Here is an 18,388-nt window from a genome sequence, read left to right on the forward strand (position 1 = left end):
GTGGATGATCAGTATACCAATTTGCAGCTCTCTAGCCTCAGTTGTTTTCAAGATATTAGGGCGGACGGACAGACAAGAAATACGATCTCAATAATTTTTTTACAGAAAACTAAAACAGGCCATAACTTTAATAGAATTGATTGAAGGTAATGATATGAAAAATTGACTTTATATGGCAAAAGGTTCCTGAAAAATTTAGAATAAGATTAATTTAAAATATTTCTGACTGTGTTCCTGTCTTGGGGACGTGACAGGGAAGGACATCTTATCCTAGCTTCAATTCTCGTTGAGGATTGTAATATAGAGAGGTTATATATCTTTGCGAGGGAGGCGAACCTCTTCAACAAATTTTAAATCATATATATACTCCTTATATACTATATATATTGTAAATGCCAATTTACAGATATGAATATATATATATATATAATTTTTAGATGTTTCCTATATGAAACCAGTATTGAATTTATTTACTTATCTCTTTAGTTTCCCGTTTAATTTTATCACGTCGTCCATAACCTACGTGTTGTGGCGCTAGTTCTAGTCGTCATAAATCAATCAATCAATCATGTGTTTCTTCCGTGACTGAAAACAATCTTAGTATCATCGTAAGTTTCCAGGACATCGGAGCCAACCAGATGCCTCCTACTCACAAACTTTAGCTGGAAGATGCTGTTGTTCTGCCTCATTAGCCATCTGCTGTGACCGTTTCTGCCATGTTGTTTTCATCGCCTCCCCAAATTTGGAAAAAAAAATAAAGGGCTTAAAATGTAAATTAGATTCATAGCATCAATAAGTCTCTTTTGTTTTTATGTTGATGATGATTTCTTATTTGCATGGGAATTGGTATCGGTGATTTCGGGTAGATAGCTGTCGTTTTGGAAATTGTTTCCTTCCTTCCGACGGTTGGGGTTTCGTTTATAAAAAAGATAAAAAAATCTTCATTTGCAAGGTCTCTCTCTCTCTCTCTCTCTCTCTCTCTCTCTCTCTCTCTCTCTCTCTCTCTCTATGTTTATTGTCCATATTTGATTAATGCAAGAACGTTTATCGTCACCATCTGAAATATATTGTGAATTTTCTTTATAATGGGAAAATTTACTTATAGACAAAAGAATCAAATGATCATTCCTCACATTGACAGCACCAACTAAAACTTTATGATTTCTCTCTCTCTCTCTCTCTCTCTCTCTCTCTCTCTCTCTCTCTCTCTTCTCTCTCTCTATGTTTATTGTCCATATTTGATTAATGCAAGAACGTTTATCGTCACCATCTGAAATATATTGTGAATTTTCTTTATAATGGGAAAATTTACTGTTAGACAAAAGAATCATTATTATCATTCCTCACATTGACAGCACCCATTAAAACTTTATGATTCTCTCTCTCTCTCTCTCTCTCTCTCTGATTTTTATGTTTCGACGCGGAGTAATACGTTCTTTGGAGAAGAATAGAGATCGCAATCAGACACCTGATTATCTTCCGGCGTTCTCGTGCTGTCAGGCTTCAAACACTGACATTCATATTTTATGGTGTCCGGAAGTTAGACACTGATATGCTATCGTCTCTCTCTCTTCTCTCTCTCTTTGAAGTTGATAATCTCAGAGTAGTCTATTGCTCGGTGATTTATGGTTCTCTCTCTCTCTCTCTCTCTCTCTCGTATTTGCTAATACAAAAATCCATCGACCCGCTTTGACATATATATATATATATATATATATATATATATATATATATATATATATATATATATCTATCTATATCTATATATATATATATATATATATATATATATATAATATATATATATATATAAAATATACACTGTCCATCATCCCTGAAACCGGTGTGATTTTCACGTCCATTTCCTGAGGTTCGATTCAGGAGTCTGGCAGGTGTCATGTAGCCAAGGTTATACAAAATGGTGGGAGGCTGTTATAGACAGCTCTGTCCATAAATTCGTTGCAATAAGTTTTTCTTTCAACTGGAAATGATTTATTGGCTACTATTTATTGCTTGCTGATTCACCTTAGTTTTTCCAGTATCCTGTTTCTGTGATGGAATTGTTGGAGAGCTCTGCTTCGCTGCTGTTTTATTCATGTCGTTATGCATTTTGGTGAACTGTATGTACATTTACATAAATGCAGTCTCATGCATTATGTATATTTAGATTCCGTGCACTCTCCAGCCCACGGACAGACGCATGCAAGTACATGTATAATGTACAGATTAATGTATATGAAATTGTAAGAGCCACAATACCTTCTTCACTTCTCAAATTCTTTGCTCTTTTTTTGGATACGCTTGTCACTACAAAGCCTCGAGATCCAACTTTAAAGAAATTTTTTGAAGGTATCATGATGTCCGGGAGTAGGAAACCGTGGTCAGGTCGGCAAGGTCACCTCTTCGTGATTATGGCATCGTGGGTTCGTTTCCCGCTCCCGGACATCATGATTTCATTCATATTTCATTGAAGTTGGAGCTCAAGGCTTTGTAGCGACAAGCGTATTAAAAAAAGAGCAAAGAATTTGAGAAGTAAATAGGGCATTGTGGCTATTACAATCCATATATATATATATATATATATATATATACTATATATATAATATATATATATATATATATATATAAGCCCCCTTAAGGAGAAAATGCTTATATAGTCTACAGTATTTCAGCTATTGACCTAACAGAGATATTTCTAGAAAGCTTTGTTATTGGAGTATTAACGATCATAATCATGAGAAGCTGTTAGCAATTTAGGATAGTAAAAAATAAAAACATGACCTGAAAAAAAAGAACAAAGGGGGCCTTTTACCCCATGGGTGTAAGAAGCCCACGGTGGGGGCTTTTTGCCCCTTACCTAAGATATTGTGGTACTTCATGAAAACTACCATTTATATTGAAAAGTAGACGCCTACTTTTGCTAAATATAAAAAATTCAACCTTCCACACAAAAATATTCAAGAATAATGTTGGAAAATATACAAAAATTAATCTTAGAGTTCTTAGTTTCTTGTAAAACCTAGGAACTTTTTGGTATTCATAGGAACTGAAATTAGCAGAATTGTAAAATAAATTGACACTTCCTCTACATGACAGCTGTAGCAGCACAATTAGAAATAAATTCACTTTTATATAGCACCAAGAATAAGACAAATAAAAGAAATAATGGATAAGTTTTTACATAAGAACAAAAATGACATAGGTCAAAAAGATTGACTAATTTTCTTTACATTACTCCATTCTCTCTGGCTAAAGTCCTGTGACTCTGGTGGCCATCTGGAATTGTAATGTGCTTTTCTGCTCGACTTGGCTAAACAATTTTAACAAAGAGATGTAGCCAGTCTACGAAACAACCAGCATTAAACCATCCATTTGCTGTGCATCTAGCAACTGATCCAGGTGAGCTGCCGATCATAAGTAATGAAGTCATCCTTTTACGGGCAAATATAAACATAAGAGGAAGACAAACTCCTGCTGCCTTCATTGCACAAATAAGATGTAGTCTGTCCTCTTTCACCACTGGTTACACGTCCAACTGATCAGATGGGGTAAAAAGCCCCCTGGGCTTCTTGCCCCAAAGCGTGGTGGGCCTTTTATCCCCCACTTGCCATTTTTAAGAAAACTAAATCCACCCGTACCTCAATTGAGTTTTCAAATTGGATTGCATTGCAAGATATTTCTTAGCTCTCATTTAAAGTTACTGTAGTTAAAGTACTGACTTTACTGACAAGATGTCCGCACAGGATATCCCTGATATAGCACGCATACTTACATGAAATGTGTCCAAAGAAGAAAAATGCGTACTGGCTGTGTCCCATTCTAGTTCTCCCTGGCTGTTTGGTATATAAAGCTTCAGGCAGAAGTTGTTGCTGCACTGATCAGCTGACTAAGTTGCTATGATATGTAATAAGAAAGAAAATAGGGGGAGGCCTTTTACCCCACTCTACCTATTTATATATACATATGTATGTATAATATATAGATACATTACATATATAATCATATATATATATATATATATATATATGTGTGTGTGTGGTGTGTGTGTGATATATATATATATATATATATATATATATTAATTATAGAGAGAGAGAGGAGAGAGATAGAGCCTTTTACCCCTCCACTCTTACCTAATTTTATAACTACTGCTGATGTATGTATAATATATATATATATAATATATATAAATATATTCTTATATATGTATATATATATATATATATAATGTATATAATATAGTATATACATATAGTATAGAATGTAAATATATATATTATATATATATATTATATAATATAATAATATTATAATAGAGAGAGGAGAAATGAGCATACATACATACCTGCGCGTGTGCGCACGTGCTCGCGATGACAACTTCATATCAACTATATACCGTTTGGCTACATACATACAAACATGCTAAACACTCGTATGAAAGCGAGCGTAAATAACATATCAGTAGTTCAATGACTCATTCACGGATCTGCGATAAGGCCTCAGTAACAGGCTTAGAAAGCGTTCTTTGGATAATGGACACCTACGTCCGAAGGCTCCCAGAAGAGAATCGGACCTTTGGATGTAGTAGCTACCTGGAATCATGGAAGAAAAGGTAAATGGATTACGAGAGTGTACTGGAACCTTGCCGTAATATCTTGATACACACAGACACAGGCTCCCGCGCACACACAGTGGTGGACATTACAGATTGATATCGTTTATAATTTTATCTTTTTCTGTTTGTTGGTAAAACGCTGGTTATATGCATTCTAACAAACACACATACCAGCGTTTTTACCAACAAAGAGATAAAGATAAATTTATAAACGATAGCAATCTGTAATGTTTTTTTATGATATATCAAGCCACTATAAGGCTTTTTCGGAAGAGGGTCGTTAAGAAATACAACTCATTCTTTCAATTGGTTCTTAAGAATAAGGATTCCTGTATGTAATTTAAGACGTTATGGATTTCGTGAGGGGTTAAAAGTCAAGATAAACATAAAGTAGTTTCCGTTTGGAATTTCATTCACCCATTTGTCTCAAGTCTTTTCTACAGAAAGTATATGTTTGTGTGTGTGCTTGTGTCTGTATGTGAGTTTGTATGACGAGAGATGTATTTCCAGCGTTTGTGAAACAAATCATTTACACCCTAAAGTTGGATTGCGATATGATATATACACACACACACACACACACACACACATATATATATATATATATATATATATATATATATATATATATATATATATTATACATACATTAAAAGACGATAAAGCTATTATGGAGTTTGACACTCGATGTTACATAGGCAGACGGACTGTAAACACGATGTATGAAAATATGAAAGACAGACAGACAGCCCTCTTGTACAATGCATACACTACCATTTCAAATTTTTGCTGTGAGAAATAGTGAAATTAGAAAGCAACTCATAGAATAAAAAAAAAGAGAGAGAAACCCCCCAGTGACTCAGACGAGGAACATCTTTAACGAGATAATGAGCCGCGTGTATGTGCGTTCCCGTTTGTGTGTTTGTGTAAAGCGAGGAGACGTGGAAAGGGGGAATATGATGAGCCTCACGTCAGAGACGTGATGAAGTGACGAACCTCCCTTTTGGTAATGAGTTTTTACACGTTAGCGTCCTAGGAGGAGGTGGCGACGAAACACCGTGACAATGTCCGTGACGGAGGCAGTGGTGCATCATCATGTTCCGACTTTGTCAGGTGATGAGGATGACGTTGGTGAAGATTGACAGAGATGCTGAGCATGGTCTACTGTAAGCTCTTGGCGGGTCGGGTGTCTAGGCAGAAATCGATTTTTAAGTATTATATTTAAACATTACAGAATTCAGAGTAAGTTGAATATTATAATGGTGTCCCATCTTATGTTTTTACTTCGTTAATGGATATGATAATAAGTAGAATTGCTTCGTCGTACGTTTTCATAATTTTGTTAAGAATTTGTGAACTCAGTTTAAATGGTATTTACATTATGCATAGGATGCCTATTTGGATGTTTCTGCAATCAAACTCACTGAACGTGAAGTTTGAAAGAGATCCTGGTTAATACCCATGCCAAGAGTTTTAAAATGTCTTTCAATCAAGCATTTGCACATGGCTGCACCATATTACCAAAAGCAAAAAAATCGTCTACAGCTCACATCATTTACTTATTTAAATACAGAATGGGGCTCATTGATGTTACGTGATGTATACTAGTCCGAAATTTTTCCTGGATATCAAAGGGGTAATGTTTCCATCTTGTGATGAATGAAAATAATCGACTGAACAAAATTTGTACACTAAACAAGTGGAAAACTTATATGTTCCACTGGCGAATTGTACATCAATCTAAAAAGATAGTCGTGTGTAATAGTATCCCTGTAGGGATTGTGATAAATCATACTATGGATTCACAGGAAAATCTCTTTTGGTAAGATTAACTCAACATAAGCGCTTAGTTAGATATAGACAAACATAGTTCGTCAATTTTCCATCATATAAATAACATGAACCATACCATGGATTGGAACTCATCCCGAATTTTATACAAACACAGCTGTCAGATGGTAGAATCTTCACAGATAAAACAAAGAGATAATAGGATCAGCCTTTCCAATGGAGCCTGGGACTCTGACCATATAGACAGTATGTTCCTTCAGGCAATGATAGAGCAGATTAAGACAATTGGCAGAACCAACGTCGGCTTAACGGTGACCCCAGGCATCACGTAAGGACATATCTCCCTCTACTATATATTTCGTAAATGTAACTTCTTTTGTCATTCTCTACTTGTAGGGGTGGGAGTCAGTCCTATCTGTATATATATACATACACACATTATAGGAGAGAGAGAGAGAGAGTTTAGTTTCAAATGGTGTTTTGTTAGCTAGTTATTTTTGACAAGGTTGCCATGTCAAGAATCTTGCCTCCTTCATGGAAGCCTATGTGCTGGATATCTGGCTAGTCTCATGGTTACCTACCCAAGCAATGACCTAACCTAACGTTGCCTGAGAGAGAGAGAGAGAGAGAGAGAGAGAGAGAGGAAAACCGCCACAATCAACCAGAGGGGCTTAATGACAAGCCAAAAGAAGCCAACCTTGACTATAGTGCGAGAGCGAGAATATAATTATTTGTAACGTTACCACCTTCATGATTCATGGGACCGCTCCATGAAGAGAAATATGACCCGGTGCCTGGCGAAGAAAAGAGGCGTGTGTGTGTGTGTGTGTGTGTGTTGTCTGTCCGATTCAATTAAATTTGGCAAAATGTTCGCTGGGATGTTTTGAAAGTGTTATTTCTCTGCGCGCTTGAGTTGCTTACTTACTTTTAGCTAATGTTTGCCCGAATCTCTGTTACGCATGCGCTTATACGCTTGCGTTTGGGCGTGTATTTCTGTATATATTGTTTGTTTGTATGGTGTTTTTACGTTGCATGGAACCAGTGGTTATTCAGCAACGGGACCAACGGCTTTACGTGACTTCCGAACCACGTCGAGAGTGAACTTCTATCACCAGAAATACACATCTCTCACTCCTCAGTGGAATGGCCGAGAATCGAACCCGCGACCACCGAGGTGAGAAGCAAACACCAAACCAACCACGCCACTGAGGCGCTGTTTCTGTATATAAACAGCAAATTTATGCTGGCGCTTGCATTTGGGCGTGCATTTCTGGGGATGAACAGCAAATTTATGCTGGTGCTTGCATTTTTGTAGATGAACAGAAAATGTATGCTGGTGTTTGCGTTTGTGCTTGCATTTTTGTAGATGAACAGAAAATGTATGCTGGTGTTTGCGTTTGTGCTTGCATTTTTGTAGATGAACAGAAAATGTATGCTGGTGTTTGCGTTTGTGCTTGCATTTCTGTAGATGAACAGAAAATGTATGCTGGTGCTTGCGTTTGGGCTTGCATTTCCGTATTATATGTGTTATCATACTCATGTAACAAAAAGGCTATATACTTTTTAATTCCTGTAATATAATAGAAAATAGCAGAAAAACTTTTTGTATACAACTTGCCCCATATGCAGGGCAAGTTTTTACAGTGCAAGGGGTATATTATTACAAAATATAAAAAGAATCACATCCTTTAAAAACAATAGGAAATTGGTTAAAACTTCGTTGTACACAGGTCACATATATACATAATGAGCAATTTCATTTCTGCAGCGTTCATAGATCTAAAGTTTTCATTTGATGCATAGCACCCATTATTCCTCTGAGGCTGTATTTGGCCATTACACCAATAATCTTCAATCTTCTTTTTGCTTTTATTTCCACCAGACTTCAGAAACCTTCTGTTATTCGGATTCCTTTTACTGGTTTTACTCTTGATTCTTTTTCCTTGTAAATCCTCGTTGTGCTTCTGTAGCTTCATCTTCCTTTTCTGCATCTTTGTGGCTTTCTAGGGCTAGCCTTTTTAAAAGGTCATAGCTCCTCTGGGGGTTTGATATCTCCTGTAGGTCTTTGTTCTGTCTTTATAGAAGGAGGTGATTTGAATATGGAAGGCCTATCTAAACCATCCTTGCTTGTGCTTGTAGCAGGGTCTGGAATAATTTTCAAAGCTTATGTAATGGGGAGTTAGATAGTCTTGAATAGGTTCACAGGTAGGTATCATGTAGCCTATGGAAACTTCAGTAGGCTGTAACGGACTTTCATCATTTGCTTTGGTTTCATTGCCTATTTTTTGGGGCTTACACAACTACAGGCGTATCCTATGGATTTTCTTTTGGACGACCAGATACAACTATATATTATGCGGGACAAGTTGTTACTGATTGTAACATCTAGCCCCGAGCGAATTATTTTCCTTCTCCTCATAAATTTTGCTATGCATTTGAATTATGGGAAAATGAAGTCTAATCACATATGAAGCATAAAAACAGTTAGTTTTAAAAATCCCATTATTTTTCATGAATACGAGCTTCATTAAGGTCTATGAAAATAATACGAAAGGTCAAAATATTTATTCAGGGTATCCAAAAACAGTTTTTTGCTTGTAGTTTCGTAGACAGGTGATCGCCTTGTTTTGCACTCAACGAGGATAAGGCTGATACTGACGCCTAATCGTGTTTCCAGTCTATCAACCTACCCCTGTATGCAACCATAGACCCCTTAAATAGAAGGACTGGTATCCTCTATGCTCGGTATCTGGAACTTGGGTCCCAAGTTGGAACTTGGGTCCCACCCACAATTTGTGTCAAATACATGATAGAACCTTCATTCTGGTGTCTTAAGGGGTTTTGAAGGGCGAAGAGTTCATTTGTCATACTTTTAACCTCCTACGATGTCATCTGAAGGTCATTTAAAGGTCAAATCTAGGTCATTTAAAGGTCAAATCTCATAAAAAACACAAAATCATACAGAATATTGTATATTCTCTCAATTAAAGCAATGGAAAACACACCTTAAGTTACCCTGTCACTGAATTAAAATAAACCATATATAAACAGTTAAGCCTGGAGAAACAACAGGAACATGTCTAAGGCAAACAATTTAGTTATTCTAGAAACAAAATCATTGAAAAACATTCCATAATATAAATAACATTAGGTACATGTTTAGTTTTTAGCAGATAGTTTTTCTTTTCTTCTCAAGCAGCCAAGATGTCTTTCTTTATCACTGTTGTCTAGCACAAATGCTTTCAAAAAAATGTTTGACAGAGTAAGGCATGCTCCTTGAATTGCAACCATTGGACTATCGATACAAGATAAAGTTTGGCTGAGATGAGCTCGGCAGCAATGCAAGTTGCACTCATCAAAAAGTTTATAGGCTGAGTGTACAAAATGCACTGTTGAGAGTAGAGGTACAGTTAGTCCACCTCTGCTTAAGTTTGTGAGAAACTCTGAATTAATATGATGGTCGTCGTTATCTTCAGTTTCGACACTCAAAATATTACCTCGAAATTTGTGTTCCAGATATCCAGCTAGAAAAATAATTTTATGTTTGATACTGTCATTAGATTGAACTAGGTCTTCAATTTGTCAGCAATAGTGATGTCAAAGTGATAATCATCAATGCAAATGTTAGAGGTACAAGGCACATCATTAGACTGGTGCGGCGTAGACTCGTATTTCAAAAAGTGCATGGAGGTTCTTGGTTGCTGCAGCTGCCTTGATATCTACAATGCCAATGTAGAAATTACCCCCATTGCGTTGTCTGGCTTGGCCAAAGAACTTTTCAAGGGCCTCATCAGCAAACACACCAGGTAGCACAAAGGTGAACTTGTACTGAGTCAATAGCCACTCTGCAGCCTCAATGTTGGCTCTTGTAGACAGCACCAATGCCTCTGCAGTTTGCTTTGTGAGCTTTTGCGTCCGACCTCGACCACCTGACCATGCACAAGAGGATATAACATCACAAGTTTCATTAAGTTTCTTGAAAGTAGTGCAATTATTGGTCCATGGTTGACGACAATCATCACGCATGTTAATACCGGAATACCGATCTTTCACATTCATCATGTGGAACCAATCAGTGATCAGCTTAACAAAAATGATGGTGCCCTCGCTAATGCCAAGTTCATCCTTTAGAGTTGAAAGGGCAGCAACAGTTTTGTCATTGAAGATTTGACAAACAAAAGGCACGCTTTGTCTCTGCAAGGCTTTGGGTACACAGCTGTGTATGTGATCTTGGTTAGACGGATGCTGTTTCTCCTGTCTTCATCGTACAGTGCTTCTATGTCCTTCCATCGTGCAACATACGTTTTTCCATCTTTTATGAAAGAAAGTTCCTTATCCTGAACGGTTATCCAGTTATTTCTTACATTTTTGAAAGAATGAACATAGTCAAAAACAAGGAAAGCATGAGAATTTATAGCATTTATGAAAGCTTTACCAGGACCACCTAATTTACCATAAACTGCAACGTTTGTGTTGCAATTATCACCTACACAAGAAATTATAGTACCACCAGCATCGCTAACCGCTACTAGAGCTTCTACCAGAATTTCCTTGAGTTGATCTGAATTAAGTTTTGCAACAGGGTAAATGCGTAGTATATATTTAGGGCCACCAAAATGGCAGACAACTTCAATTACTAAAGCATGTGTTGCGAGAACTTCGGTATCACAAGAACCATTTTGAGCGTAACCAACAACACGACCACCTGAGTACCTAAGTGTTTCTGTGAGCTTCACTTCATCAAAAAGAGGTTTAAGTTTTTGAAAAAGATGCTCCAAGTTTTTATCATGTAGACTACAGGAGAGAAGTTTTTTTTCAACAGTTCCACTCTAGGTAAAAACTGAACCAGACTTTCGTAGCATTTTATATGCAGCTGTGAAATGTTATGGAGTTCGGCACCAAGAACATAAAGATTTCTGTCAAAGCGACGGCCTTCTGGATGAGTGAGTAATAACTGTAACTGAGAATGAAGAAACTGAAAATGAGGCGAATCAGAACAACTCATATGGCTCAATTCCTGTACTGCACTTTTCAGATAGATAGTCTGCATCTTTGAACTCATACTCTGTTATGCATGACATAATTTTATCAAACTGGGACCATTTACTGAGAAGGCTATTCTTTTGCAGACAACCAGCTTTAGAAAAATATGTCTTAGGTATTTCCTTTCCATTTTTCTCAACGCATTTAAGATACAAAAACCCAAATGACGATTTCACATGTTGCAAATGGAGAAATTGGATAACGGAACGGCCTTTGGCATCAGTTTTAGAAATGTAAATATCATCACTATCACAAACAATACGATAATCCTTTGAGATATGCTCCTGGATGTCATTACAAATGAATAAAAGTCGCCGATCTTATCCACAACTTCATTTCGGAGTCTTTCGTTTTCAGCTCGGGGTCTCTGCTGAAGCAGTTGTAATTCTGGGTGCTGAGGGGACCTGCTTTAAGCATGACTTTGAAACTCCAGGGAAAATGGATGGTGGATGACTTGGTCTTTTCCCTCCTTTAACTGTAATCCATTCACAGTCAAAATGATGAGCACAGGCATAGATCTGCTTCAGCTGTAGCAAACTGGAACGCTCATTTGGCATAGCATCGATCCAACGGTTTCGCTCCACTTCATCATTTGGAAATGATACTACTTTGGTATATGGTTCATCCCTGTAATTTCCTCGACATCCGTAGACATTACACTTCTTAGGCATTGTGCGTTGTTAGTAGAAACCCCTGAAACAAAATTAAATAAATTATATCAATTATGGTCTAAGACAGTTTTGGCAATTAGTTTATCAATATGTTGCTAGATTACATTCCTTTTTCGACTAAAACATAAACTCCTTAAATAGGCCCATTTTATGACTAACATACGGCACTAAAAGTGAATAAATGTAAAAAAATGTTTACATACATTCAAATCATTGTTTACATACATTCAAATAATTGTTTACATACATACAAATCATGCTTTACATACAGTGATCATATTACGTCATAAAATAGTGGGTACCCAAGTTTCGCAACCCGAGAGTGCAAGATACTAGTCCTTCTATTTAAGGGGTCTATGTATGCAACTATAGCAGATTCGCATCAACCTTGCATTTGATGTCTAGGCCCGTCCCTTACGACGCTCCTGATTGGCTGTTGATAAGCCAATCCCTGGGCTGGAAGCTCTCAGTCTCTCTCTCAAGAGTTCACATAGGTAGGATCTATGTTCCACCTCGCCCGAGTCTCTCTCGAGAGTTCACGTAGGTAGGACCTATGTTCCACCTCGCCTGAGGGGTACCTCTTTCAAAAGTATCCCTCAGGCGAGGTGGAACATAGATCCCACCTATGTGAACTCTCTCGAGAGACTGAGAGCTTCCAGCCCTGCGATTGGCTTATCAACAGCCATTCAGGAGCGTCGTAAGGGACGGGCCTAGACTAATGCAAATTCCAATGAATGAACGGTGCTGATTTCTCTTCATTTTCCTTTGGAAGGTGACTAAAATATTGTTGTTCGTCGTCGATGCTAGACAGTCCTCCATAACCAAAGGAAAATGCTAAGGAACTGAGATATTCACGCGAAATAGTCTGAAAGTGAGGTACAAGAAATATCTGTCTCAAGTTTAGTCAATGAAGATATTTTTTGTGCCATATGGCTTTGTGTTGAGTGCTTAAAATATAAAAGACAATGTTCGGCACTGATTTTCAGAAAATAATGGAATTCAGCTTTTTTATGATTCTTGAAAGTAACGCTCAACATTCCTGAAACTGAGGAAAACTCTATAGAGATAGATTTTTCCTTTTTTGCATCTACCGCTTCTTTGTTATTTAAATCAGTTTTTGAGGATGCGGAGGTCCTCTGCAGGTGTGCAATTTCCGTGTCTTACGAATTTGGGAAAAACTGCGTAATGATTATTCTTATTACTTTTGAGGGGAAAAAGGCTTCAAGTCAGAAAATGAAGACACACACGCACACACACACACACACACACACACACATATATATATATATATATATATATAGATATATATATGTTATATATATATATATTATATATATATATATATATATTTATTATTAATTATGTGTGTGTGTGTGTGTGTGTGTAATATGCATATAGACATATTTATGTATATGTATGCATGCATGTGTGTATATATATATATATATATATATATATATATATGTGTGTGTGTGTGTGTGTGTGGTGTGTATGTGAGTGTGTGTGTGTGTGTATCATACATGTGCACATACCATGTTAATGTTCATCGAACATTCATAAAACCCGAAAATATAAAGCTAAAAAACGTCTTTAATCGAATAAGAAACGCATTTTTCCTTTTAATAACCATTTTCCATTTGTTTGAGAATACTTACATTTTTCGTTCGAAGTTGAATATCTCGGATACCTACGAGAACGAGCAGGTCAAGAGGCAGGTGGAAACGTATGCGTTTTTCCCGTAGATTACCTCAGCATCCTTCGTGGTGGGCCATGTGAAGATCGTTCTAAGCTTTCCGTCTGGAGGTATGAAACAGCGTCGTATAAAGTTCTGGTTTATGGGACGCCTGGACTTAGAATTTAAAGAAACAATCTACTTACACTGCTTGAAGACTTTGCTGGCTGCTAGATATTTTGCAAAGTTGGAAAAGCCCTTGAATAGTATGGTAAAATTCATAAAAAGAATTGAAAGGATTTACCAGTGAGTACAACATTTATTGCGTTAGAGTATACATAGTCTTATGGGTTCAACAAGCATATGTGTGTATTTAAATATATATATATATATATATATATATATATATATATGATATATATATATATATAGATATATATTATATATATATATATATATATATTATATTATATATATATATATATACGTATATATATATAGTACACACACATATATATATATATATATATATATATATATATATATATATATATTGTATATCTCAAATAATGGGTTCGCTAATCTTGACATCATCCCATATTTCTTATCTGGAATCTTATTACTTTCTTAAGAGAGCAGTTTTATTGAAAGTAAATGGGATTGAAAATAAAATGTATTGTTTAGTAGCATTGGTAGTAGTAGCGATGGTTTCGTTATTAATTATAAAAATGACATACTGAACAACAGATGATGGTGCACTGCAGTGAAATCCAGTGATGCAATTATAAGCTGATTATTAACAAATATTAGCCGAAAGGATCATTAATTATTTATTTTGGTAAATATTCGGATTATAAATCAAGGGACCACCAGGTTTCGAATCCTGGCCCTGATAGAGGGACATATCCATTTTGTAATTGTAATTCCCCTTGGCTATAAGTTATTCCCAAGGTGTTGTGCTTTTGATGTTAAACGATATATATATTATATATGTATATTATATATATATATATATATATTATATATATATATATATATATATATATATATATATATATATATATACATATACATACATTTATAAATAATTCTCTCTCTATTGCTTATATTTATGCTCACCTGTCTCTGTATATTATGATATTAAAATTACTGATGGTCCTTATAATCCTTCATTTCTCCACATGTCTGCAAGTTAGACGATCATATATATATATATATATATATATATATATATATATATATATATATATATATATGTGTGTGTGTGTGTGTGTGTGTGTGTGTGTGTGTGTGTGTTTTATATATGCATATGTACATATCTGTATGTGTTAGTATGATAGTTTGGAAAAGTCTGTCAAATACAGGGGACATTTTCATTCTGACAGATATTAAACTCCAAATACTCCGTAATATCGAATTCCCCTATGCCTTGGGTGGGTTTTTTGATTCAGGGGAAGCAGGTACCCATATCATTACAATGATTATATATATATATATATATATATATATATATATATATATATATATATATGTGTGTGTGTGTGTCTGTGCCTGTGTCCTCTGATGTACGTACACACACACTAAGCTTCCGTCTTTATATAACCTTTTTGTTAAGTTCATACTCTGATAGTAATACCAGATTAAGAAGAATTCCAATTTTGACACTGATGTGCTAACTGGACGTCATTTTTTTTTTTTATCTAAATCTCAATCGTGGAAAAATGAAGCAAAAAACCCCACAACTCTTGTCGCATTGCTTCTGTGGCCAAGATCTGATGAAGACATTAGGTAAGAATTGCCGCTAACATCTTTTAATACGAGGTTTTTAATCCTCGTTATTTTCCTTAATTTATTGCTTATCCTCGCACAGAGGGACACCAGAGCCGGATGGGAGAACAACTGTTGACTCACTCAGGTGCATAAGATGATCACCAGCCACGTTATTTATATTACAATTTCCTCAGGCACTCACACCCGAGGTAGAAAATATTCCTCGAGTCCGCCGTGTTGATGAAGACATTGTGAGACGACGGTGAGAAGATTGCCAGACACCGCCACTGACGACGACTCCCTTTTTCAGCCCCTCTTACTTACCCCCTGTCGTCTCCTTGTGGCATTTTGCCGTGTTGTTGGCGTTGATTATTAGGTATTAAACGGGTTGAATAAAAGATTAGTCTTTTCGGGAAACGCTAGAGGCCAGGGGGAAACGAGCATGATAATAAAAGAAAGGAAAGAAAGCAACAGCGGGGTGTCTTGCGAGGGGTGGACCCGTTCACCACGCGACAATTTGGGTGGGTGTGCGATTCAAATAAATTATCAAGTCAGCATCAAATTCTATGTTTATTGTGTTGTTTGATTAATATAACGTCCCGTCGGTTTGCGGAAGACCGATAACGAAGAGTTGGCGAAGACTGGCAGTCACGGTATGGGGAAAGAAATGCGGGAAGCATTCTGTATGTCTTCCTATGGTGTGAATGGGAGAAGAGGATAGTGGTGAACCTCACTAGAGTATTAGCATCTGAGGAGCCGAACCTCACACATTACATCACTGCCAAACGTATAACTCGGAGATCCCTCCGAGGTTAAACGTTAAATTAGTTACAAAAAAACTTCATTACCGCCGCTTGGACGGTATGTAATCTTAGGAAACACTGAGGTATGACTGGCTAAAATCGTATACACAAGCGCATTGCCTTGCGTCTAGTATTGGTTTTAATTGAGTGAGAACTAGTTGAGATGTTAGTCGACATCTCCCATGTGAATTAGGTTTGTGATGTCAGGTGTATTAGGCTAACCCATTTTTTCCAAGAAAGTGTACCGCTGCTCGAAATTTTATTAATAGCTTAATTGACAGGTCGTGTCTGAGGAGAAAAAATGCTTGTTAGTGACGCTCATATGTTGAAGGTGGCGTGTAAAATAAGACATTTGCGTAAAGCTCTACTGTCTGCCTCGCACTAGGCTATGGTATTCGTGTGGCAACTACCCTTGATGCCAACACGTGACAATTCTCGGCTATTTATCGTGATCTGTAGCATTGTCTGATTTTCCGAGTATTTCGCGCATCTACATTAGTTCCATTTCAGTTATCACTTTTTATAAATGACGAGTGATTTACCCAAAACAGTGTACTACACAGAACGATAATTGATGCTGCGTACGGCTACGAGATGAATCTGCCGGCACTAACTGGCATCTCTTCTACGAGAGAGCACTGGGTGATGTTAAGCCATCAATGTACACGTCTTTTTCCACTAATACTTACATCATCGGTGCTCTATCTTCAATATCGTTTCAGTCAGAATGAGTCTCACCGATGCGGCAAGCCACGTGATATTCATACACTGAATTATGCACTGCTATAGAAAATGAGATGTATAAATGACTAAGGGCATATAGGTTGGGAGGGAGGGAGAGAAAGAGCGAGAGAGAGAGAAAGAGAGAAAGAGGGAGAGAAAGAGATAGAGTGGGTAGAGGGGGGAGGGCTGAACAGTAGTCCTACAGCACGGCATCATGGGCCCTGGGCCCAGCAGTCCCAAAAACCCAAGTGAAGCGACGAGTGGAAGGGCCATGATGGTAGTTAGTTGAGTTGTTAGCCCCACTCTTGTCACCAATCGGTTTGTCCCAGGGCCCCACCCTCGACGTGGTCTACAGTCGGCCCCCGCCGCCCATACAAGCGCCCACGAGATGCTCGCGCGGCTACCCAGCCTTCTGTAGAGGATTACCGCCGTGAATTTCGGCCCCGTCGAAGGGGGTGTGTTAAGGTGAAGGTGCTCGTCGGAGTATTCCTCGGCGGTTCCGCGTCTCTCGAGACTGTTGAGGAGATGACGGCGGAGGATTGCGTGCAGAGCAAAGGCCAGGGCAGCCGCAGAGCAGAGGCGGATATGGCACACCAATTACTCTTCACGGGAAGAGAGTGAGAACACAGTCGGAGGAAGAGGAATCACCATGAATCGAGTGAAAATCGCTGTCGTGGTGTCAGAGTGTCATCAGCCTCGTTCTGTCTCTCCTTAGGTCTAAGAGAAAAAGAAAATAAATAATAGTGAATTTTTAAGAGTGCTTTTGTCGTGTTCATTGGTGAATTGGCATAGAAATGAAATCCACCGAGTGTTTGCGTTTTGCAGTGAAGGGAATTAAGATGAGAACATCGGGAAACGCGGTTTTGTGGGAAAACTGAAAAAAAAAAAAAAAAAAAAATAAAACCGGATAAATAATATCAAGGGGGTCGTACAAGAAATATCATCCCAACGGAAGTACTCAGAATGCAAGAGAAGAAAAGTAAGTATTATTGCTAATTATTTGTTTGTATTTACATTCTCCTGTAGACATCGAAGCTCAGCAAAGTTATGCAAAACTCTATTCCAGAAGAGAAATGTTTACATTCAGATCATCGGAGTTCTGTTTTCTCTAAGCAACAAAAAAAAAAAAAAAAAAAAAAAACTATTATAACGAAAATTGGTTTTCTTAGAATTCATTCACAAATCAGTTTATCGTAGTAAGTGTGAAGTCCAAATTCAAGTGCGATTTTCGTATTAACTTACTGTTTATATCATAATATTAATGATAGTAAATTCAAATATGATTTTTTCTTAATTACTT

The 18,388-nt window shown here is 37.1% G+C and overlaps 1 protein-coding gene across 8 annotated transcripts in view; it reads left to right on the forward strand.

Annotated features, from left to right (window-relative positions):
• The window catches only part of LOC135198774 (transcriptional activator cubitus interruptus-like), a 605,738-nt gene that overhangs the window by 249,116 nt on the left and 338,234 nt on the right, over positions 1–18,388 (forward strand). For 2 of the 8 annotated variants that reach the window (XM_064226694.1, XM_064226698.1), the window contains exon 1: positions 17,027–18,067. The exons of the other annotated variants lie outside the window; for them this stretch is intronic. In XM_064226694.1, the coding sequence (XP_064082764.1) occupies positions 18,052–18,067 (16 nt within the window). In that variant the 5' untranslated portion in view covers positions 17,027–18,051. Of the gene's footprint in view, positions 1–17,026; positions 18,068–18,388 lie in introns of those variants that run through there. 8 annotated transcript variants of the gene reach the window in all.

The sequence above is a fragment of the Macrobrachium nipponense genome, chromosome 22, assembly GCF_015104395.2.
Source record: "Macrobrachium nipponense isolate FS-2020 chromosome 22, ASM1510439v2, whole genome shotgun sequence".
In the NCBI taxonomy this organism is placed as follows: Eukaryota; Metazoa; Arthropoda; class Malacostraca; order Decapoda; family Palaemonidae; genus Macrobrachium; species Macrobrachium nipponense.